Source organism: Melanaphis sacchari, unplaced genomic scaffold, assembly GCF_002803265.2.
Source record: "Melanaphis sacchari strain LSU unplaced genomic scaffold, SCAv2.0 Contig132_pilon_pilon, whole genome shotgun sequence".
In the NCBI taxonomy this organism is placed as follows: domain Eukaryota; kingdom Metazoa; phylum Arthropoda; class Insecta; order Hemiptera; family Aphididae; genus Melanaphis; species Melanaphis sacchari.
Genome location: NW_020270545.1, coordinates 602,554 through 628,232, shown reverse-complemented (window position 1 = coordinate 628,232; position 25,679 = coordinate 602,554). Strand labels below are relative to the sequence as shown.

Sequence of the window (25,679 nt, the reverse complement as noted above, 5' to 3'; positions counted from 1 at the left end):
ATACTCTCCAATCCCTTAAAGTTAATTATTTGCTTTCAATGAGCCTCTCTGTAAAATAGCATAATATTATGAATGTAACTTTTATATAATAATTTATTAGTATAGCTTATCACTAAATTTAAATTTTTAATCGTACTCCATTAATGTAAATTTATTAAATTCATCAATAAATATACCTATTTAAAAATTAAGATGATTATAAAACAATAATTAGAATATATTAGAATACTTAGTAGTGAACATTTTGGAATGTGCTTCTCGATATTTTACATTTACACATATGATGAAAATATGTCATATTAAACGACAAATTACAAAAAAATAAAATAATTTTATGATAAGTACAAACAAATTATAATAGTAATGAACAATATACATGTTTTTATTACTAAAATAATATACTCCAATAAAAATCTAACAACATACAAATATTTTAAAATGTGCAAGTGATAAAAACACAATAGGCTTTATTATAGAAAAAAAATATAAATATTAAAATACATCCCTGCCAAAACACGGTACATACCTAACTCGATAACTCGAACTGATTTGAGTAAATGAGTATTTGATTTTTTTTTTTTTATATAATTCAATTATATAAAAACGGGTTTTCTGTGGTATAATAATATATTTAATTTGATATTTTTTGGAACAAACATTGCATTAAATAAAAATATTGATGATTATTATTCTCTTATTATAGGAATTCCATCTAATATTGATATTTGTGTTAGTCTCTTAATGCATTCAGTACGCCAATCCTGTTCTTCCATAGACTCTTGTATGGGATTACCTAAAAAAAAATTTATTTTAACCATAAGAAGTATAAATATTAAAAAAAATCTTTACCAGTCAATACTAGTTCGTGAAGATTTTCTAATTTTGATAGTTTTTGCACTTCACTCCAACTATCGATTAAATTATTACTCATATATAATACTTTCAGTTTCTTCATGCCCATAATACCTTTCGTTTTTTCAATATAATTATACGATATCCATAATTCTTCTAAAGTATCAGCCAATTTTTCTATTCCATTAAAATTTTTCAAGTTATTCCGAGACAATGATAATATTTTTAAGTTTTTTAAAGTGTCAAGACCATTTATTTTTTCAATACAATTTGTGCTCAATGATAATTTTCTACAAAAAAACACCAAAATATACATACTAGCAAAAATATAAATTGAAAATTATCTATTCTAAATATTTAAAACTTAACTATACACATATATTAAGTATAAACGTCATGTTCAGTTCAAAAACAAATCATAAACACACCAATGGCTTAACAAATTAATAACTCGTTAAAATAAATAACTATTTCTTTTTTTTTTAATTTAATTTACTCGCAATTCTTTAAAACTGATAGGTTAGCATCCATCTTTTCAATTGGTGGCCATTGAAATTGCAAGCCGACATATACGGCTTCTGCAAGTGGTTCTTTGTTTATTTCTTGCCATTTGAGTAATGCTTCTTTAATTGTAGTCGCCTTTAAATCCTACAAAATATTTTGATGTAATTTTTTCAATATTAATAAAATTATCAAAATAATACTTCTGAGTTCTGATACTCACTCCCATTCCTCTAATAATTACAATATTATGTTTTCTAATAGTTGCATACTACTATATTACAATTTTGTTTAGTTATAATTTTGGTTGTTATGGTTATATTGTATACCTACCTAACATATGATATGTTATTGTAAATATTTTCATTTATTTCAACTAAAACCACAAATTCTAAATTTGCTTTATTTTTAAATATGCATTGCAAGTATGTAAAAAACCATTGGCAAAATAATTAAAAACTTATTCATATTAGGTACAAAATATTTTGTAATCAGTTAATAATATCCAAATTTTTAATTTAATAAATTTGTTCAGAAATAATATTATTTATCACACAATTGTCTTAAATTGAATGTATTTTCATGAGTAATTTGAGATAATATTTTATTTTTTTTTTATCCCGCGGCAACATAGGGCCATTGGGATTCTTTTTTTATTTTGTGGTAGGGGTAAGGTTGGTACGGTAGATTGTTTTTTTTTACGATTGTTACGGTTGATAGCAAGCACGTGTATGTGTGGCAAGATTTTTAACCACTATGATCTCAGGTGGTTACCCATCCGAGAGCTAGTAGCTGTGGCCGTTACTTACTCTCAGTCGCATTCCGCGACTGGTAGCAGCCAACGCGCCACGCCAAGCCACTTGAGATAATATTATTACTGATTTATACTAATTTATACTACATTTTTTGTTATTATATAATTACTATTGAAAGAGGTTTTCAACTACTGAGTCTTATACTCTAATAGCTTGTATACTTTATAATATGTTACATTAATAATTGGATTTAAAAAGTACAATTTTTAACATATAAACATTCGTAAATCCTATGTACATAGTATTATGTTATTAATCATAAGTTATTTATATTACATTTATTTAATTTTATTATTAGTTGATTTTTATTGATTGCTCTAACATGGCATATCAAACAAACTTTAAGGAATACAATAGTAATTTTGTAAATTTCATTAAAAAACAAAGAGGACTTCATAAATTTAGTGCATATGTATAAATAGTTACACTAGGTTTTAGACAACTTCGAATCATCAGTAATTTATTAATAATTCCATTAAACAATATTATCTCAGGGTTAAATCTGAGATGACTTTAAGATCTAATTTTAAATAACTATACACTTAGGAAGCTCTTGAAATACAAATATTATTATTTCAATTGAAAAAGAAGTGAAATGGGATACAAAAACCATGTATTGGACTCTTGATATTGTTTACAAGAAAAAACTATTCCAAATAGAGCTCAGCTTACTTTGTAGAGCTTAAAATCACTCAAATACTAAATCGTAAATAACCGTATCGATTAAATATGCATCTAAAAAATTTAACAAACATTTAAAAACATACGGAAAATCCTATTCATTTTTAGTATCAAATTTATATTAATATATAATATATAAGTAATTTTTTATGACATATTATTATGTTTTAATTTTTTGTCATTATTATAATTACAATAATAAAGTATAAGGTAAAATAAAAAAAATATATATTATTAATACAATTAATTTTAAATATTAGAAACGTATAAAATATAGAACTTGGTTTTGAGGATAATATTCAAATCGAAAAATGTGAATATTATTCTGACTGTGTGGTAAGTGTCGAGAACTCGAAAAGGTCACAATAATAGACGTGTTAAATTTTAATTCAATTTAATATATATTATAAACATTAAACAGTAATTCATGGTATACGAAAAAAATATTCTGAGTGAAAACGGTCTATCAGCCTATATAATTAAGTATATTTCATGTTATGTTTTTTGATATTGTTATTAAACTATTTATATTACGGCTCGTTTAATTAATTTTTTTCGAAAACACGACACTTGAAAATTTCATTGTGTATATAAAATATAATAATATTCGTAAAAGTTACAATCACAAATAGTATTTTTGAATCATAACAAAATAATGAATATCGTTATTTATAGTTTAAATAAAAAATTTCATCGATAAATATTTATAAAAAAAAATATATTTTTATTTCTTTTTAAAACTTGTTGGTTTCATTAAAATTACGTATAAGAAATTTCGTGATTGATTTTCAACTGTAAAATGATTTTCAAATTTCCATGATCTCAAAGAATTTTATCACAATTTTAATTTCAATTGCTTATAAAACTAAATTATAACTATAAATATTTTAAATATTCTAATATGTATGTAAAATCAACTTATAAGAAATCTTGTATGAAATTTTCAAACATTTTTACCTTGTGAATAATTTTTTATCGACAGTTATAAAAAAAAAACAACTAGAAAATGTCTTATGAATAACTCAAAAAGAGTAAAAACTAAAAATATTTTTAAATTAAATCATATATAGAAAATTATTATATAAAATTTCATAAAAATTTCAATAACTATGATTATTTGTTTCTAAATCATACTAAAAATACAAAATCGATTTTGTAAAAAACTAAATTTGTGTAAAAATGCCCGTCTTACCTTAAGTTTTTGTTTGTTTCTCCTGAAAATAATTTAATATTGACCTTAAAAATACAAACTTGATCCAATTTTTATCCAAAACCACTCTCAAAGTTGATAATCGAAATAATTTTTTAACCACTTATAAATTATAATAGTCATAAAAAAAAACCGTCATTGAAAAATCAATACATTCATTGCTCTACTCAGAATCTTATATAAATAATTTTATGAATTATATGATTTGTACACTAAGAATAAGAAAATATATTTTTATCTTTTAAAAACGCGTAGAACGTTATTTATATGTTTAAATACTGTATTCAATAGTAATTATGATATTCAATTACTTATTTATTAATAAAAATCATTATTATATTAAATACAAAATATTATTATCTTTGTGTAAGTTCTCGTCAAAAAATGAATATTACAAAAATTTTAATAAATTAATTTTTATTTAAATATATTATATTTGTAGGGTCTAAATGTATCATGAAATAAAAACGTCATTTAAGTATTTTATTTTCATAGAATTACATTAGGTAAAAATAATATGTGTACCTATAGTAATTTTGTATGCAAAAGAATTATTAAAAAATACAATTTCATAGATTAAAAAAATGTAAATGATTAAGATGTAATTAAGTTTATAATTTTAAGATAATAATTGATAAATTCAAATTTTAGGTTACAATAAATATTCTCAATTATAATTATCAAAATATCAAATTTTTTATTAAGATCAAAGACAAAGGGTATTATAATAATAGATTAAGTGTAAGCTTAAATTTTGATAATTGGATAAAGTAGATATTTACATTAATTCTATACCTTATTACATATCATTATATATTCATTTAAAGTTCAAAGGCAATTAATGTATTTTCAATTACTTATATAATGATACAACTACTGAATAATAAAGTTATTTGTAATTTTACATTATTTTCGTTCAAAATAATGTATTGAACATTTTCATTATATTGTTCAAATTATAATACTTACACTGAATAATCATCTTCTAGAAGGTTTTTTTATTTTTATTTCTCACATTTCAAATAAAAAATTATTGGTAACATTGTAAAAATTGTCATTTGCAATTAACTTCAATCATTTTTTCATATTGTGAATAAAATAAAATACTAGTGGAAAATAAATATAACTATTAAATATAATAAGCATGAAAAATTAAAAATGTTATGATAGACGCACGAAATTTGAAGGCCAAAGATATGCTTTTCGTTACTAATCACTATTATAGCTACTTGCAGTATACCTAAAACACATTTAACACGGTAAATGTACTATAAATTACATTCACTAAAATACCTATAAAATATTTAAAAAAGCAATTAACAATAAAACATAATTCATTCAAAAATATGTACAGCTATTACAAATTTCTAACTTCTAAAACGATAAAAGTGTGTACACAATTAGTAAAAGTTATTCCTTAATACACATAATTTATTATTATCGTCTTTTATTATTTGTTATTTTATGTATCTTGTGTTAGCTTAAAAATTGTTATATTGACAACACAAAACTAGTTTCGCTTATGAAATTTACCATTATATGAATCTAATAAAAACTCATAACTCATAAGCTATTTTTTTTATCTATGACTTACCCTAAATAAAATCAACACATGAAACGTTAAACAATACGCTCAAGACAAATATATTTAACACATAATTTTTGGTATTTGTATTTAACATATTGATAAAAATAAAATTAATAACTAAATAAATTAGATAATAATGATATGTTGTCACACATTTACTCGTGTGTTATAATTTATAACATTTGAGTTTAATAAGAAAGTGTATACAATAATACGGGTGATAAGATTTTAAATATTTTATGACATAAACTTTGACTATGAATTATGTTGAATTTCGTCAAAAGCACTAATTATTATATATAATTTATTAACTTAAATAACCTTATTTATTTATGTACTTAAAATTTAATGAATATGCATTTAAATTTTATTTTTTTATAATATTCATATCGGTATTGATATAATGGTGCCAATTAATGAACTTGGTAAACGAATAATTTGAATATTAATGAAATTAATAATTGGTAATGTTTCTACACATAGTAGTGAAGTATTTTTTTTTCAAATAAATTTTTATAAATGTTCTTTCATATTTTATTTATATTTAAACAAACATGAACTCTTTAAATAACCAACTGAATTGGATTATATAGGAGAATAACTTTATATAAAAGGTAAAATGAGGGAGTTATTACTTTTAATAATAATTTTGATTGTTTTGATTTATTGATGATATGAAAGTTTTAAAAAAATGTCATGTATAGCTCCTTTCAATTGAGAATTAAAGACAAATAGATATTATTATTTAAATTGAATTTCTCATTTTAAAAAGTTATTTAAAACTATAAAAACAATGTAATTATCAGTTTTAATGACACATCATGCATTTTGAATAAATCAAATTAACAACAAACCTATAAACTAAGTAAAAAGTTTTTTAATGCAAAAAAACATACAAATTTTTTATTGTTATTTGTTTGTAAAAATATGATCATAATATTTTACTTTTTAAAAAAACTATCTAATTATTTCTTAGTTTTGGATAAACAGTATTATATCTAAATTCCCTATACATATAAAGCGTCAGGCATTCTTAATTAATTGTTTTATTGAAATTAATTAAATAAAATATAATTATAAATTATTACTGTTCGTAGAATTACAACTGGTTCATAAAAATGATATGTTTGATTTATTTTAAGCAATATGTAAATGAATATACTACACAATTAAACGTTAGGTACACGTGTTTGTAATGTTTGTATAGGTTTCAATCCTACTTAACTCATATATTAAAAATGAACAAAATTATTACTAATTTGAATTTATTTATATTTATATTACGTAAGTTTTAAGACCATAGCTAAAGTTTAATGGATTTTTGGCTCTCTCAAAGAAAAACTGTTAATTTCTTAAAAATTTTGAACTATTTTTGAATATTTGACTTTTTGATCAGGGAAAATATAGTTTTAAACACGATTGTTCAAAGATCAAAGTAAAATATGTTAATAAAGATGTATATTTCATTAGCTATTCACCTCGTATAAGGTATTTTTAATATATTATTTGATCTCATACATTTCTTTGATGAACGGAAAAAACCATAAATTAAATATAATATACCAATGCAATAATAATATAATTCATTTGAGCTATCCAAAACCTATGACAATAAATTAATACTTAAATAGCATTAATACTGATCACTAGAGCTCACGATGTTGAACCTATAAAAAAAATAAAATAAATTTGATAGTAATTTATAAGTGCCAGAGCTGTGCAGAATTTTATCTAGATAATAATTCGAATAATTTTCAACTATAGTTACTCAAATAAAATATTATTCGACTAAATTTCAAAGATAATTATTTGAATAGTTTTCGGTTTTATTTTTTATTCTAATTTTTGTTATTATTATTTAATAGTTCGATACTTTTTATTATTGTTGTAATTATTACGAAATATTATTATTAATTAATAATTATTAAATATTATTCATATCATAATATTGTTAAATTATTATTATTATTAAAATATGATTAAAAAATACATATCTAATTCTTTTTTCTATTGATATATAATAAATTGTTTTATAAATAATATTTTTGAATTTATTTCGAATAAAATACGATTTACAATTGTATAACTTAAAATACAATGCCAGTTATTATTTTTAATATGCGTTTTTATTTTAATTATCAATCATGTTTATTCAAATAAAATAACCAAAAATTATTCGAATACAATTATTATCTAAATAATCATCTAAATAAAATGTCATTTGAATAACACCCTACGTTGATAAATGACACACATGAAATCATAAAAAGAGATAACCAATTAATGTAAATCATTAATGTACGTCATTATTTTTCTGTTTTAATTTAAAAATAATTGATACTTAAAATGCATTTTTAGAAGTTTATAATTACCCAATACATAAGGTGAGTGATTTAAGGAATTTTTTGAGGGCGATACGTTGTTTTACACTCTTAATTTATGGTGGGGATATCAAAAATTGCTATTCACTAATAAAAAGTAAAAGATGTAACTACCATCTCAAGATCTTGATGCTTAAACTTATTTAAAAGGTTACTCTGGACTCTGGAGTTAATTTCATACCAGAAAAATTTAAATGAGAAATATAAAAGTTATTTAGTTATATTAGGTATGGGTTAATCCTGTGATTACATAATAATATTAGGAAAAATAAATATAAATAGAACACAGGTTATAATGGTTTAATCAAAGTTAGTTGGTACTGAATGAACTTAATTTTTAAAAAAATGTAATTTTTTAAAACTATGAAACTTAACTTTTCAAGGTTATCGTGTTATAAAAAAAGTGGTGCATATTCGTAAGGTGAAATTCATCACCTTGCAATACACTAGAAATTAAAATATTCTTAAATCTAATATGCAGGAGCCATATACTGCTTAGATACTCAGTATAAATTATTTGTTTGGAGTAAAACCCATAATTTAGCTTTATTGAAGATTCTATGTTATCAAATTATCTACTTATATATTAATAATAGTTCTAAACTGAATAACTGTATAACTGTGAACTAAATGGGAGTAACGCTAGTCCTGTAGATATAATAAGAGTAGTATTATCTCATACATTTCTTGATGGTACAAAAAACTCCATAGCTTTTGCTTCATGTACTTTGAGAATATATAAAACAAATATGCTTAGTTCGATAAGGACGGGTTAGCATTAGTAAAATATATCTACCAATAGAATATTTATGATAGAAAATTAATTTTTAAAACTAGTCACTAAATGATAGTTAATATTTTCAAGGAAAAACATCCACGCAGCTTATATTCTATTGCACGTCATGCTTTATTTTTATCTAGTTAATTTTATAACAATGAATTTATATTGACAATAGTTATGTAGTTGCATTATTTAAATAGCTAGTGAATATAACAGACCATATGAATAGTTGTAAATAAATATTATATAAATCTGATTACGTCTAATGTTAAACTATTGTTGATTTATTTATTTATTCTTAGTTTGACAATTATTTACAACTTACAAATCTTATTATGACATCTTACTTAACACAGTACAATCATATAAATAATTATTAATAGTGAAAATGACGTTCTTAACCAAATCATCTTTTTGTAATATAACTACAAATAGGTATTATAGTTTCGTTTTAATCCGTGGTTTGACAAGAAAAGAAAAAAATTCAATTTGGCATATTCTTAATGTTTATACATTTACATAATATGTTAAACGTGTTTAGGATATGTTTAAAAACTAGAATTGATACTATAACAATAAGAGAATTCAGTAGAAAAGTTTAAATCTCCGAAAAATCATACACGAATTATCTACACATTCTCATTGGTCTATTTCACTGTTTAGGATAAACTACAGCCCATCTGGGATCGAAAAATCTCTACATAAATAGTTCAAAATTTTATGATGAGTAGAATAATACCTCTAAAGCTTGCTTTAGGTTGGATTAGATGACTATATTGTAGCTATAACATCAGCTATAGAATTACGGAAGAACACATTTACATATTTTATTGGTTGTGACTTTTGTAATAGAAAGTTTTAAAATAAAATATTTTTTGTATATTACCCAAAGTTTGACACGTCAAAAAAAACAGATATAAATATATTATTTTTATCAAAAAAGTGTCATTATACTAAAGTGTTTTATATTTTCTATGTATTTTACTACATCAACATGGAAAATTAACTAAGTTTACGCTAAATTTAATCAATTGCATTGGAATATCATATTAGTTAAAAAAATTTAAACAATGTGAACATGCTACAAGATAATATTGTATTCATAGATCATAGTGTAATGTTTTTCTAAATCATTTGCAAAAAACTACCCCCCCTCCCCAACTCTTCTCAACACAATATACATTAAAGCATCCAATGTATAATTCGATCGTTTACTCTATAACTTTTTAATGATGGGTCAATAGCGTCCACAAACTCCGAATGTATGAACATTCCTTGAAAATTAGCAATTAATTCATATGTAAATTTCCCGTTTCAAATACCTACCACGCATTTTCAACTTCAATGTTAAAATCCTAGCCTCTTGAACCTCCCCTCATTTTAAATTACGATGCCAAACACGCATATATAGATTACAATTATGTAATATAATAATATAACATAGTTCTCTTGCACAGCAAGTCGGGTGGTCATTAAGAAATGGAATACAGTGGTTTAGCAGTGGCGATCATAACGCATACAATCCATATTATGCGAAAACGATGCAGATCACGCAACATATTTATCGATTTCGTTAAGAAACCTAAGTTAAATATTAGTATTATGCAGAACGATTTAGGTTTATGACATTATTACACAATATATATTATTAAACATGATTACCTTAAATCTTAATATATTATAATGTTGGAGTGAGCTCGACTTTTGTATAGTGCGCGATAGACGACGTAGTTGTGAACCCGACTTAATTAGAGTAACCTTTTATAATCTTTACTCTGCGGCATGTACACTTCTTGATACTATAATTTTAGGTAGTTACTGATGCGATCAATGCAGTCTAAGCCTCGACTAAAACGATACTGCAGAGTATAACGTTAAACTCGTTGTAGAACACGATAAAATATCGAAATATTATCATTGTTTTATAATATATAACAATAGTAATAGAACGGAGTGAATATATGTATATTATAGGTTCGTGATATAAATAGCCAATAGGTTAAAACTAATCTAAATGTTTAGAAAATGTCATTGTATATATTATAAATTAACATAATAATATATAAATACAATTTTCAAATCATCATAAATAATATTTTTGAATTACTATGAAATAATTAAAATTGTAATTGTTCATTTAATTATCTTATTTTATTCAAATTTAAATTTAAAATGTCTATAAAAAAAAATTTCTTATTTATGCTTAAGATTTTTTGGATCCATGATAAAGCTATGCAAAATTAACAATGACTTACGTGGTATAATTTATTCTAATAACTAGTCTTTTCATAGTCAAATAATATGTATGTTAATATAAAACAATATCTTAACTCTTAATCCTTTAATACAGTACCTACTTAATATGAAAATGAATGCGTTTTTATAGAAATTATTAATTATTAATCATGCTACCTTTTTAAACTTAAAACATATTATAATCATAGAGTATTTTGCTCTAAACTGGTGGTAAATGATTCTTGATTAAATAAAATTTAAACAAATCTAATTATTTTAAAATTTATGAGGATGTAATAATAAAAAACACTAAAATTTAATTTTATAATACGAACAATATACAAAAAATTTCATGTTTATTTTTAAAATTTTGTTATTAACAAATAAAAAAATTATAGAATTATTCATAAATTTAAACTTTATTGCTTCTTTTAAAAACAAATCTCTTTTTGATAAGGTATTCTAATTTTTTAAATGGAACAGGGGTCACCGATGTGAAAAATTATTAAAGAAAATAAAAAATATATAGTAATACGAAAAAATATAATAAGTATATAAAAGAATGCCAAACTACTCAATTGATAAGAAAACAAAACGCATTTTTCCTTTACTTTAGTTGATTTTGAACGGTAGAGTGCATATCAAATCATTCGGTTGCGTGTACTCCGGCGGTAGAACGCATACGGAAATATAACTTTCTAGCAATAAAAATCATAATACCTTGTAAATTTTAAAATATTGACATTATCAGTATACAAAATAATGTCTTCAGGAGGAGCATACAAGAGAAAAATACTTAAGGAAAATATAACAAGCAAAAAAGAGAAAACTGTGGAGGAAGGGCAAAAAATAATGCTGTTATGAGAGAGAATGGTTTGATAAAGCATTAAAGAAAAAGACAGTAGTAGAAATACTAGAAATTGATGAAATATAAGTAAAAATATGAAAAGAGTAATGAGAAAAAGATAAAAATAAATTATTTCAACAAATTATTAAAGATACTTATGACGCAAGTTGACTGCCATATGGGATTACATAAAAATCTTAATATATGATTAACCTTATCCGAGAAATAGCAACACCAAAAAAATATGAAGAATTCCATACTAATAGCCTGCTATCAAATGTCTCTAAAATACTAACAAAAGTTATAAAGAACTATTAGAACTAATAAATAAAAAAGTTAGACAGAAATGTATGCTATTTCCAGTCATATTTAACACATATACTCAAAAAAAAAAATGTAGATATAATAAAAGAAATTACTAATCAAGGCATAAAAAATAATTGTCAGAAGCAAGGCCGAATTTAGGATTTGTAGGCCCCTAAGCTCAACTGTGGAGTAGACCCTAACAGAGGAATTTTAGAAAATGGAAAGGAATATTATGCTCAAATAAAGAGACTAAGCCACTTTTAAAATATTTTCAAATAATTTTCTTCCCAAAATCGAGTGTAGTGTAACTTTCTAACTTCTAGTTTTTTGCCTGAAAAAAATAACATTTAAAATATAGTATTGAAGTGTAGATTCAATTACCATATGGTAATTAGGATATTCAAAAATATTTATTAATATTGCTACGGTAGTAATTAAATTAACAAAATAATATACCTAATATTACATAATAAGTAATAATAATTAGGTTTAAAGATCTAAACTCTGAGCGATTTACGTCTAAACTTTGTATTGATGCCCTTAATTACTGGAAAAAATAAATTTTAAAATAAATTATAAAAACTCAAGAATTAAAAATACATTTTTTATCATAATAATGTTAAAGCCAAATATTTATTTTTTTCCCCAACTAACACTTTAATGATAGCTAGAAATTTAGTATTAACTATTAAGTTAGATTTATTTTATTGTTCAATAAATAACATAAACTCAGCATTAAATGTATAAACATTGTCTAATATTTATACTAACTTTTAATTACGAATTACTTTAAATTATTAATTACCTAATAGGTACCTCTAAATTATATGTGTTCTATCAATAAGGTTATGAATTTTAAATATAATTTAATAATAGGCTTATTAATGTAATTGATTATTACACCAATATGTGGATTATTTTTGTTTATTTGTTGTCATGTCTTATTGTTATTTAGATATTAATTATTACAATGTTTTAATTTTGTATACTGATATATAACATACGTTTGACTGCTGTAATTTTTTTTTTGTAAATGGAGTTTACTCCGTATGAAATAAATAAATTATAATATCTTCATACTTTATTTGTCTTAAAATGTGTGATGTGTGGTGAAGGCCCTATTGTAGTGCGGGCTCATAGGCTAGGTATAGTATATATAGCCTACGCTTAAATCCAGTCTGGGTCAGACTGTCAGAGGATAAGTTTATAACGTTTTTCCAATGAAATAACGCTTAAACACTAATTAGGAAGTAATAAGCAAGTAGTTTTTCTACTACTATTCTTAAAATTTTCAAACAATATATGATTATAATCCATATATATATATATAATTTACAAACGTTCTAATTTTTATGTTTATATTCTTTGAAATAATATCAGAAAGGAAGCTTATAGCAAGAAAACGAAATAAACGGATAAACAATAATATTGAAGATACAACACGACATTAATAATTATAGTTCGAACTAATTATAGAAAGTGAGACTATACATTTAACAATAAATAAAGGGCGAAAGATGCGACTCATCAATAAATGAAAAGGAAAATATAATAAAGAAGAGAGGAAAATACTTAATTAACTTTGTTAATAATATAATATATACGAGTATAGCGTTATACTGGTCGTTTATTTATCAAGTATAATGATATTATTATATTCTGTTTACAATTCTATTATTTTATTATTTTAACGATTTTAGATCTAGTAAATTTGAACAAATATAACTTACTGGATCAAATTAACAATTTCATAACCATTTAAAATTCACGATTTTAACCCCACGCAACTCAATTTTAAAAATACTTAAACATCGTAAAATTACTTAGAGGTAATCAAAAACGTGTTGTACACTACATGGTGCACCGACAGCATAACACATAAACTTTCAATAACAATACGTATACGTACGTAATCAAGATACTTTGTTGAATATTTCTAAAGGCTCTGTCAAACAGAACGCGGTATTATCGTCGCGTGATTTTGTAATTTTGTACAACGTCGCGTTTCAGCGCCGCTGACGAGCTATGTTTGACAGCCAATATAATTTGTGTAATTGAATACAACTCGACGATCCTTAACGCGACGTTAATACTGCTTTCGTGCGCGTGAATAACGCGTTCTGTTTGACAGAGGCCCAGGGCTGATGCTACAAATAATTACAGAGCCCCGTGCAAAATATTTTAAACAATATAATACACAATAATTAATGTATAATATATACTCTTTACTCTTTTTTTTTTTTTTTGAATTCAAATAAAACGATACTATCAAACACATTATTACTATAAATGTTATATAATTTAATTTAGTTTAACATGTCATTATGTCAATAACCAATGTTAATTTAAATACAGTATCTACATCAATACTGTTCTCTAGGATCAGGCCCACCACTAGCCGGTTGAGGAAATAAAATAGTGGCAGGTTGGCTAACGTCAACTTAAGACAAGTCAGTACCACGGGAAATAGGAGCCCTTATCATACGCCGAACCGGCTTATTGCTCGGATATGGTGCTCCTCATGATGGAGGAACCTACCTCGGCTAATCGAAAAGGTTAGGGCTCAATTCCGGTGGTTCATAAGCGACCCAAGAAGGTAAAGCGAATACCGAACCAACCGTTCCTCAGTGGTTCGTTACTATAGCGCACATCACTAAAATACTGTCCACGTGAAGATAGGCGAGAGCCACGAACCCCGGGTAGACCTAAGTTTTCTCTAGGATATTTTTAAACTATTATTTCAACTGTAATTTTAAAAACGTAATGTTATTATATTTTCTAGATTATAATATTTAATCATTAATGATTTATTTTTCAGTTTTTTCAGTTTTCTAGAGTGAGCTCCGCTTCTGCTGGGCTCTACATTTGCGCAGAGCCCTATACAGATACACCGGTTACACTGCTCTTGCACTGGCCCTGAACAAAACATAAATTCATTAAATAACATTAACGGGTTTTGTCTTCGAATTGATATTTTAACTGTTTAATTGCCTATTTCATAAAAATTAAATCATTAATAGTTATAAATTATAAACGGATACATAATTTTCTGCATTTTGTATTCTTAGACTATTCATTTGGATAGAAATTTGTTTTACTATGACAAACCGTTTACGACTTAAACGATATTAATTTAAATAAGATAAAATATAAGTATTTATATTTATATAGTAATTATATTTTAATTATAATTAAGTATCAACACTATATGTCTACGTAATACATATACATAGGTACTGATACGAATGTTAAAATGTATATAATAGAATGGTTTAAACTATTTGTTTCTATAACTCTATAGTCTATACAGTATACATACGCTTTATGACTTATGAGCATCCATCGAAACTACACGTTATCGTCAAATTATATAAGTTTTACTTAATAACTATTATATCCGGTTATACACTTACACGCGATACGCATCATTCGATGTACCTACGTCGACCGCGATTTACGGTAAACTCACATGTAATGCAATCTACCACAATTCGAAAATTGTGAATATCTATCAACTAATATACGCCCAAACCGTACAACAATGTATTAATTGAATACTGTTTTTGTATGTACTGTTTTAATCGGCAACGTGTAGAGTAGTACGATACACGATTCAATTAAAATACACGCCGGCGAATAACCTAACCATTATATTAAATTCTGTTTTTGTATAATGAATAGAACGTAATGCAAATTAGAGGACGTCTTAATATGATCATTTAATATTGTTTTTAAACACTATCAAATACTCAAATTCTCGTATAATTATAATTTCACCATTGCATTATGCAAAAATCGAATACACTCAAGCGCATTCTAATAATTGCAAGACATTTTTGTACAGTTATACCTATAGGAAAAAATAGTTAAAACATTAAAATTACTTTTTATATACTTTTTAGCACAGATAATTTAACTTATAAAATAGCTAATATATTTTTATTAGGTACATAGTACTTATATTTTTATGTATACTTTTATTGAGGTAAAACAAAAAAAAGTCCAAAATAAACAAATTATAATTATTAACAAATAGGATTAATTTGTATATATATTTACCAGTCATCAACCTACTTTTGGATTTAACCACATAAGTATTATTAAATATAAATAATAAATACGATTGATCATATACAATATGATATATTAAGCTCAATCTCAAAAAAATAGAATTGTTCCTCCCTCGAAACCAACCTACTTCAAAGTACATCATATAATTTTCTTACAATTATTATTTTAAATTCTAAGCGGAGCGATGAATATATTAAACTTAACAATCATGTGTGTTTTTTTTTCTGTCATTACCTTTTAATGCAATAAAAACTAAAAATGTTCCGATTTTCAATTTAAGTAGATTTTTGACAGCAATTGGATCAAATTATAGTACTCTATGCCGCAGCGTTTCTCAAACTGTGGGTCGCGAGAAGTAGAGTCAATGACTGTGAGTCAATTGTTGGGGGTCGCGAGAAGTAGTATTATATTATTATTATAAGTATATTATTAAAATTATTAATATTATTATTATTATAAAGTAGTAAATAAGAATTAAAAATATTTGTTTTTTGAAATTACTTTTTTGATTTTTTAAATGTAAAACTATTGGGGTCACGATAGATTTTTGGAAAAAACTTTGGGTCGCAGTCCTAAAAAGTTTGAGAACCACTGCTCTAGAGGGTTACAAGTCAAAAAGTGTACAGTATTTATTTTAATAGTTGGAAAAAACTAAAAAAAATTAAGGAAAAATTTTTTTATACCCTAAACGGCCTAAACCAATTTTTAACAAGATATATTTCTTTATTTTATGATAGGTATTTCAAAAACGAATAACCGTAGAAAAATGAAATTTTCACAAAGTAGTTAGTTTAAGTTCTTTTAACATTTTACAAATTTACAATCTTTATAAAAAAAAATATTAACTGAAAAATCAAATAAATTTTAGTAATTGTTTGAAATTAAAATTATTATGACAATATAATATTATATATTCGCCTGTATAATAACTATTACTTTCAAAACGATTTTTGTTTTTTGTTATAATTAAATAATAAATAACCATAAATACTTGAAATTTTCACAAAATGTCTATATTGTCAATTTATATTCATTGTATAATTTTAAAAACATTGTGAATAAGAAATCTTGATAGGAATAAGAGTTCCTTTTATATTTATAGCTAAAGTATGAAAACTTAATACGATTTCTCTTGTAAATATTTCTCACTAGAATTTATAATAAAAAAAAAAAAAATGTTTAAACACAATAATTATTGTTTATATATATTTATAGTTTAATTTTGGACGAAATCACGAACTTTAACGATATTAATTATTTTGTTATCAATCACAAACATTATTCGTACGGAATTAAAACTTTTATGCATAATGCATCATAAATTTTACTATATGCAATAAAATTTTCAAAATATATAGATTAATATTAAGATATTATCTATTTATACTTCAAATCTATTCACTCTATTTTAAGATAAATTTATAGTAATGTATTATTAGTTTATTACTTATTAAGTCATGACTTAATAAGAATTATTTAATACAATATAAATATATATTTATTAAATACATTTATTTAAATATTAAATTATTGAATTTTAATAAATATTTTTTAGAAAAAATTAAACAAACCTACTGCAATACTAAAAATAAAATAAATGATTTTAATGGTAATTTCAAAAAAAAAATCATGAAACGTACCTACTAAGTAAAATAAGATCACAAACTATCTCTACCTCAGAATCGTTTTTCGTATACATTAATATATCATTGAATTCAAATTTCAAAACACACCCATAATACTGATCCACTCCCATTCTACGCATCGTGTACAGCAGAGTAGTGGTACCCACTTTCCCACCTTTTTTATACTTATATTGATCTTAATAACAAACAATAGGTATATACGCTTTACAATCAAGAACACGTTCCGCCTGTAAGTTGCGTGGTATTTCTATTCATACAATCTTATGATTATAATATTTATTAGGTACCTATACAAGTAAACGTGTTTTTTAAATAAGCTCCTGAAATTGTTCGAAGAATTTCCAATGACTTAACACCTTTCAGTAAACTATCGTTTCGAACAATTTAATTTTAAAGTAAACAATTTTTTTTCTTTTTGTTCGATGACACGGAATAAGAAAAGAACGATTTATTATCTGAAATCTGCAGTGATGCGTAAAAATTAATTATGGTATTGATGAATCCGTATTTTTTACGTGCAATTTTTGATTTCAGAATATTAAATAGGCATACCTATAACAGTAACACTACTACTCATGCCAATTAAATGCAGGTAGGAATATAATAATTGATAATAAATAGTAAGACGAAGTATCCAACATTATACAAGCTTGAATTTATTTTTTGTGTGAGTTAATGAATTGTTTTTTTGATAAAATTATACAAAAAAAAAGAATCTATACTTGAGATGTTTTAAGATATGGAAAAATACGTCTTTGGGAGGTAAGATAACTTAAAAGTGTCGATGGTCTTAGTTAATTATAAACCATTCAAAACGTTTCAATGGCTTAATTTTAATTTTATATAAAGTTGAACTTTTAAACATATTCTTTCAACATAAAAAAAAAAAAAAAAATAGTATGATAAACAACACTAAGTACAGTACATCACACATATTGATTACCTAATTAATACATAATTGAACAACAATTCAATATCTTCCTCAGTTAATCAGAGTTTATTATATTTAAATTTTTTTTTTTTTTTTTTTTTATTTTTTTTTTTTTTTTTATTTATTTAAGAATATTTACAATCTATATACAATTTATATAATAAGTAAATATGATGATATGAATATTACAGGACTTGAAAATCTTGAGGGAAGGGAGTGTCCAATGACACTACTTCCAATTTAAACTTTGTGGGGAGGTAACTTTATAATAATAGCACTAGGCATTATTTAGTAGATCACGCGGCCATTTGCGTTTGAGGCGTCGAGGGGGGTTATCAGGTATTGTGCAAGAAGAAAGTTTAGATATGAGTGGGTTTGGATGGTTAAAGGTATTTTTATGAAATTTGTTATAATGATAAGAGGCAAGAGTGGATATTGATGGTATGTTAAGATCATGATGTAGGGTGCGGTTGCTGACGTACCAGGGAGCATTAGAGAGGACACGCAGAGATATTGATTGGAACGCTTGGAATTTGATTAGGTTTGAATTTTTAGTGGTACCCCACAGTTGAATTCCGTAAGTCATTGCTGGACGTAATATTTGTTTATAAATAAGTGTTTTGTTATTTAAGGAGATTTTGGATCGAAGAAGTGGTCTTAATTTGTGAAGCCTGAGGTTAAGGGAAATTCTTTTAGCTTTGATGTGATTTGCCCAAGTTAGTCTTTTGTCGAGAACGAGTCCTAAGTATTTAACGGAGTCGACAATGGGAATTGTTTGGTTATTTATGTAGACTGGAGGAATTGTTGTAGGCCTGAGTGTAAAAGTGATGTGAGTGGATTTATTTTCATTAATTTTAATTTTCCATAAGCTGAACCAATCTTGTAGTTGGGTTAGGTGGTCTTGGAGGTTGTTTGTAGTGGTGGCTATTTCGGAGTTGGTTGATATTATGGCTGTGTCATCGGCAAAGGTAGCTAGAGTAGTGTTGATAGATTGTGGTAGATCTGCTGTATATATATTATAGAGAGTCGGGGAAAGAATACTGCCTTGAGGGACGCCTGCTTTAATAGGATGTGGATCAGAAGTTTCGTCTTCACATCTTACCGAAAAGGTACGGTTTGATAGGAAGGATTTGAGTAAGAGGAATAACGGAGTGGGTAAAAATAATAATTTGAATAGAAGTCCTTCATGCCAGACCCGGTCAAACGCCTGAGCAACATCAAGAAAAACCCCAGAACAAAATTTTTTTTGTTCCAGAGATGAAGCAATAGTGTCGATTAGTCTGTGAAGTTGGTGAAGAGATGAGTGTTTACTCCTAAAGCCGAATTGAGCGTTTGGAATACTTTGTTTCTCGTTAAGTATCGGATAAATTCTTTTTAATATGATTTTTTCTAAAATTTTTGAGAAGGTAGGAAGTAAGCTAATAGGCCTATATGAGGAGGGTTGGTCAGGAGGTTTTCCTGGCTTGTATATTAGGATGATAACTGAGTGTTTCCAGGTGGGAGGGATATAGGATAGACGAAGAATGCTATTGTAAATATAAGTGAGAAGAAGGATTGCTTTCTTAGGCAGGTATTTAGCAATAGTATTAGTTATCAGGTCGTGGCCTGGGGATTTATTATTTTTTAAGTTTTTAATGATATTTAGGACTTCAGAAGGGGAGGTATGTTTTGTAGGGAGACACATTGGGAGAGTGTTTAGAAGTGATGCTTCAATATTAGAGTAGTGGCTTCTATTGAGAAAGTTTGGATGTGGTGAGAATCTATTTTCAAGATCTGATGCAAATAAGTTTGCTTTGTCAAGATTTGACGAGGCTAGGGAGTTGTCGGGGTACCGTAGGGGGGGGTATTTTACTTTTTTCCTTTAGGATATTTTTAGTGGCTTTCCAAAGAGAGTTGTCTGTATTAGAGAGAGATTCCAAGTAGTTGTGAAATTTGTCAGAATTATGTTTTCGAAGAATATTTTTTAAGGAGTTATTGAGAGTGTTGAAATACTTTTTGTCACTCGGCAAGTGTGTTCTTTGCCATATACGGCGGGCTCGACGCTTTTCTGTAATGAGTTGTATTATGTGTAAGGGTAAAACATTGGTTGTGTGGGTGGTGGGTGAGTTGTTTTTAGAAGCATCAAGTGCAGCATGTTGTAAGATATTTGTGAAGGAGTGTACTGCAGTATCTACGTCAGATGGGTTCTTTAAGGAAATGTTGAGGGTGATGGCATTTTCTATAGTTTGATTAAATTTTTTCCAGTTTGTTTTACCCGGAGTGATAGTTGGGTGATTTTTTGTAGCAGTTGAAGTATCGTTTAGAGTGAGTAATATTGGTGTATGGTCAGAAGAGAGGTCTGAGGAATTGGTAATAGTGTACTTTATGTGGCTAGGGAGCGTAGTGATAAAAAAGTCTAGAACGTCGGGACGTCTATTGACATGTGAGGGCCAATATGTAGGGTGGGGAGGAGATATTATTTTAAGATTGTGATCGAGGATAAATCTGTTGAGGGTTCGACCTCTAGTATTAGGTTGACTAAAACCCCACTGGGGATGTTTGGCGTTGTAGTCCCCACCTACCAGGAAGTGAGTACCGAGGGAATTAAAGAAGAGCTCGAAATCATTGGGATTTAATTTAGTGCCTGGACGGATGTAAGTCGATGAGATAGTGGTAGGAATATGATTTAGTGTTAGGGAGATGTTAGTGGACTGTATGACGTTATTTTGATATGGGGGAAGAGGGGTATGTTTGATATTTGACTTTAATAATATTGCAGAACCCGCGTGGGAAGAGCCATCGGGATGGTTACATTGATATGTGGTATAGCCAGGAATGTTAAAGGAAGAGTTTGGTGTCAGGTGTGTTTCACAGATGAGTAAAATATCAATGGATTTTATAGAGAGGAAGGCATGAAGTTCGTTTTTTTGACGCACTAGTCCATTGGCATTCCATTGAAGGATTGAGATAGAGTGAGGAATATTATTTTGTCTATTTGTCATTAGACAAAATTAGTTTTTCAATGAGAGTAGTGAGTAGAGAGATCAGTGGATTAATGGTGGATTGGAAGTTTTGGAGAAAAAGCGCCATTTGGTGGGCTAAGTGGTCGGGATTTTGGGATGCGTTGGTGGGGATGTCTTGCCTCGGTAAATCGGTTGTTGTAGCTTGAGCATAAGATTTTTTGGGTTGGGTGTTCATATTGGAAGTAGTGTTTACATTAGTGAATTTTACAATAGAGGGTATTTCTTTCAGGTTAGCTTGAGTTAGGTTTGACCTCTTGAGATGGTGGACAGCTTGAATTTTTTTGAACACAGGGCATCCTCTGTAATTGGCTGGGTGGGCACCACTACATAGTGCGCATGTTGCTGGTTGGTCAGCCGGTTTTACACAGCTTTCAGACGCGTGAGAGTCTCCACAGCGTACACACTTTGGCGGGTGGTTGCAGTATGATTTTGTATGGCCGAAGCCTTGGCAACGGAGACATTGGATTGGTTGGTTGTTTGGTCGGGGCTCTTCAATTTTTATCTTAGTATAGTAAAGGTGGTCAATTTTAAAGACATCTTTGTTGTTGATATCAGGCTCCAAATCGACGAAAAAGAGCGGGAGAGGTTGTTTCGTGGTTCTATGTAAAACATTTGTGATGTTACGAGGCATGTGCCCGAGAGCTACGAGTTCTTTCTCTATTTCTTTGATTGGTGTAGAGTGGTGAAGATTTCTGATAACTATTCTGAAGGATCTGTCTTGTTTTAGTTGATAAGTGTGAAAAGCAGCTTTATTAGATTGTAAAAATTTAATGACTGAACGATACGAATCTGGTGAGCTTGTAGAGAGTTTTATGCCTTTTATGGAACTTTTACATACGAAGGGTTCACCATTCGTAAGTTGCTTAATGTTGTCACAGAAGGCCTTGTAATCATTAACCACACTAATAAAAATAGGTGGTGGAGGTTTGATAGGTGCGGAAGAGTTTTCTAAGTGCTCAGGTTCTTGCTCCATTTTTTCGGGTTCTGGATTGTTTTCGGATGCATCGATCGTATCCGAAAATAAGGAAAATCGATTTTGAGTAACAAATACTTTTTTTGTAGCTTGCGGTCTTGAGGTTGGGGTGGATGGAGAAGTAATAGTGCGTTTTTCTGGAGTGGGGGTAATCCAGCCATCGCTGGGATCAGAATTTAAAGATTGATTAGGCGATCTATTTGGCACGCTCTGTATACGTGCTTTAGAAATGATAAGTGGAGATACGACAGTTTTAGATTTTTGTGATGACATGGTGGTTTATCGCTTATTGAGTGCGTTGCGCAATCGAACGTCGATTAACGGGACGGACGGCCGAGTGCGTCCGCCGTAGATAACGATTACAATTAAATAGAGGTACCTAATTAATTTGTTTAAAGTTACCAGAGTTAGAAGCCGGAGCCGCTTCGGTTGGATGTCGTTGTGCTTGATTTGGTTGTAGATCACTTTTAACGAGAAATACGTTTTTAAATGATAAAAATCGGAGCAGAATTGTTTGAGTAATTTCGAAATTATTGAACAATATAGTGGCGAACAATGTTTCATGGTCAACGGTCGCCACGAGAATGATTTAAATTTTTAAAAACAAAAAATCAATCACGACAAGTTAAAAAAAAACTTTATCAAATGGGAACGTGATGATCAACTTTTGTGGCGTACACCGTATTATATTTGTAATTTTAATTAAAATATAACTACAACGATATTATAATATTATATGCTCAAAATATTCATTACTTACACGTATAAATATTATATGACATAATCCAAATGACCAATGAGAGACTTTCATATCCGAGTCGTCAATTTTCGCTAAAAACATTGTTTTTGAAAAAAAATAAGACATAAGGTAAGTAGATATAAAATACCTTTACCGACGTATTATTTACTCGGTTGTGAATTCAACAAGACATCGATCAAAGCTTTTAAAAGTATCGAAACATTTCTTTGTCTATGAGTACCTACACTCACGTATAAAATGCACTGATTAAAACAATAATATAGTAGATACGTTGTATTTAATTAACGTAAAATGGTATGAGCAACGCTATCTATTAGGCCGATATAACACTATCTCAAATATTATAACAGTAAAATAATGTAACAAATCCATTACAATAATTCAATAGAACAGATAAAGCATTTTTTATTCTTTCCGCATTTAAGGAGCCTTTATCTAGGCATTTATTAAGGGGGAATCATTTAGACGACCAAACGAACAACGCATCGACATGATGGATTGTAACTTGTAAGTAATTATTTTGGTATGCTTTTCATACAAACCAGTAGATAGGTGGGTATCCTAAATCTCATCAAAAATGCCTGTACAAATCCCTAGAATTAATAAACACTTATGTGAGTTTAATAAATGTTTAAAAATGTAATAACGTTATGTTTAAACTTAAACATTAGATAGTCAATAGGTGGTAATGGTGATGAGATAAGAATTTTTGTAAATAATATAAACAATTTTAATTGAAATAAATACAGAACAACTAAAAATTAACATACTCTTAATCGATTATTTGTTGGAGTTACTAAAATACAAATATGAAAGGAGATAAAAAAAATATACAAGGTGCACACTGTGCATGCAATATTGCAATGTGTACCTATCTCAAGTTTAAATTTTGAATATTATTTTTTTATCATTTTTACTACCAACGTTTGAAATGTGAAAGTGCTTGGACTGCAAAACTCAAAAATATATTATTTATCATCCTCATAATAAAAACGATAATGATGATGTCGTAAAAAAAATAAAATATTCTGATAGTGAAACATACCTCATTAACTTAATCAAGGATTAAAAAAAGTTACAAAACATAAGTCTAATGCCGAGTAGCAAGACAAACAATAAATTTAATGGTTCACTAAAATGTAGTCAAAAAATCAATTATTATGAGTTTGTTAAATAATTTTTAAGAAACCACCCACACATGATTTGTTCATAATATGCAATTGATTATGCAAATTTCTGAAATTAAGTAATTGTTAGTTTTCAAAAAGAATTCTAAAAATAACATTTATTTTTACATTTTATGAAGACTTAGTATTTAAATTATTCAATCCAACATTGCTTAAGATAGGCAGTATAATTTCATTATCAATGAAAAAATGCTTTGTCTCTGTGCCCACAGTAATTACTAAATTCTAATCTTTAGTAAATAGGATATAAACAGTATTGTCAATGAATATTCAAATAATTAATTTTCTACTCTTACTTTTAATTAAGCTATAAAAGAAATTTTTATTTATTTTATATTTTTCTGGTAATTTCAATGTTAACCATAACCCTTCTTCTCACAGTTTCATATTATACAATATTTGTGGTTAAAAATTAGTAATTGTTGTTTCTTATTTATCTGTTTAGTTTTGTAAAATTTTATTAATTATTATTATTTATTTTTAATATCAAGAATTAGATTTTATAGCGAATAGGTTAAAAAAATATATAATACACAATGTTCTTACTTTTGCAGTCGCAAACAATCAAATGAGATAGGATTTGGGTCCTATGATAGGAACTAATTGTTGTTTAGATAAATGTTATTGAAAAAAGTAAGGAAATAAGCATCTAAAAACAAAATAGAACCTAAATTATATGCAAAAGTATACAACATAAAACATAAAATTAGAGATTTAGCAAAACCAATTAGTTTTTAGCTGACTTTTTTTTTTTTTAATTATACAATACAAATATAAATTAACTGCCCTAAACACAATGTTGGTATACGTATTAGATCAAGAACTTAAAAATGTCATTAAATACTTAGAGAATACTTCAATAAGTGTTTAAAAAAAAGAAAAATCTACTAAAAGTATGATAGTTTAAAGTTT

The 25,679-nt window shown here is 26.6% G+C and overlaps 1 protein-coding gene across 1 annotated transcript; it reads right to left on the bottom strand.

Annotated features, from left to right (window-relative positions):
- Nucleotides 1-686: 686 nt before the first annotated feature.
- LOC112591349 (dynein light chain 1, axonemal-like) lies at nt 687-25,204 on the bottom strand. The gene is made up of 4 exons (XM_025335135.1): nt 23,581-25,204; nt 1,349-1,500; nt 850-1,142; nt 687-793 (listed from the first exon to the last, which is right to left on the bottom strand). Exons 1-4 carry the CDS (start codon nt 23,683-23,685, stop codon nt 687-689), a joined length of 657 nt encoding a protein of 218 aa, XP_025190920.1. The 5' UTR covers nt 23,686-25,204.
- Nucleotides 25,205-25,679: the final 475 nt, after the last annotated feature.

Excerpts from the sequence above, each read along its gene's own strand:
- LOC112591349 (XM_025335135.1), bottom strand. The coding sequence starts at position 23,685 with ATGTCTTATTTTTTTTCAAAAACAATGTTTTTAGCGAAAATTGACGAC. Across the intron at positions 1,143-1,348 it reads TCAGTTTTAAAGAATTGCGA|AAAATTATCATTGAGCACAA; the intron begins GTAAATTAAATT and ends GTTTTTTTGTAG. Across the intron at positions 794-849 it reads TCACGAACTAGTATTGACTG|GTAATCCCATACAAGAGTCT; the intron begins GTAAAGATTTTT and ends ATTTTTTTTTAG.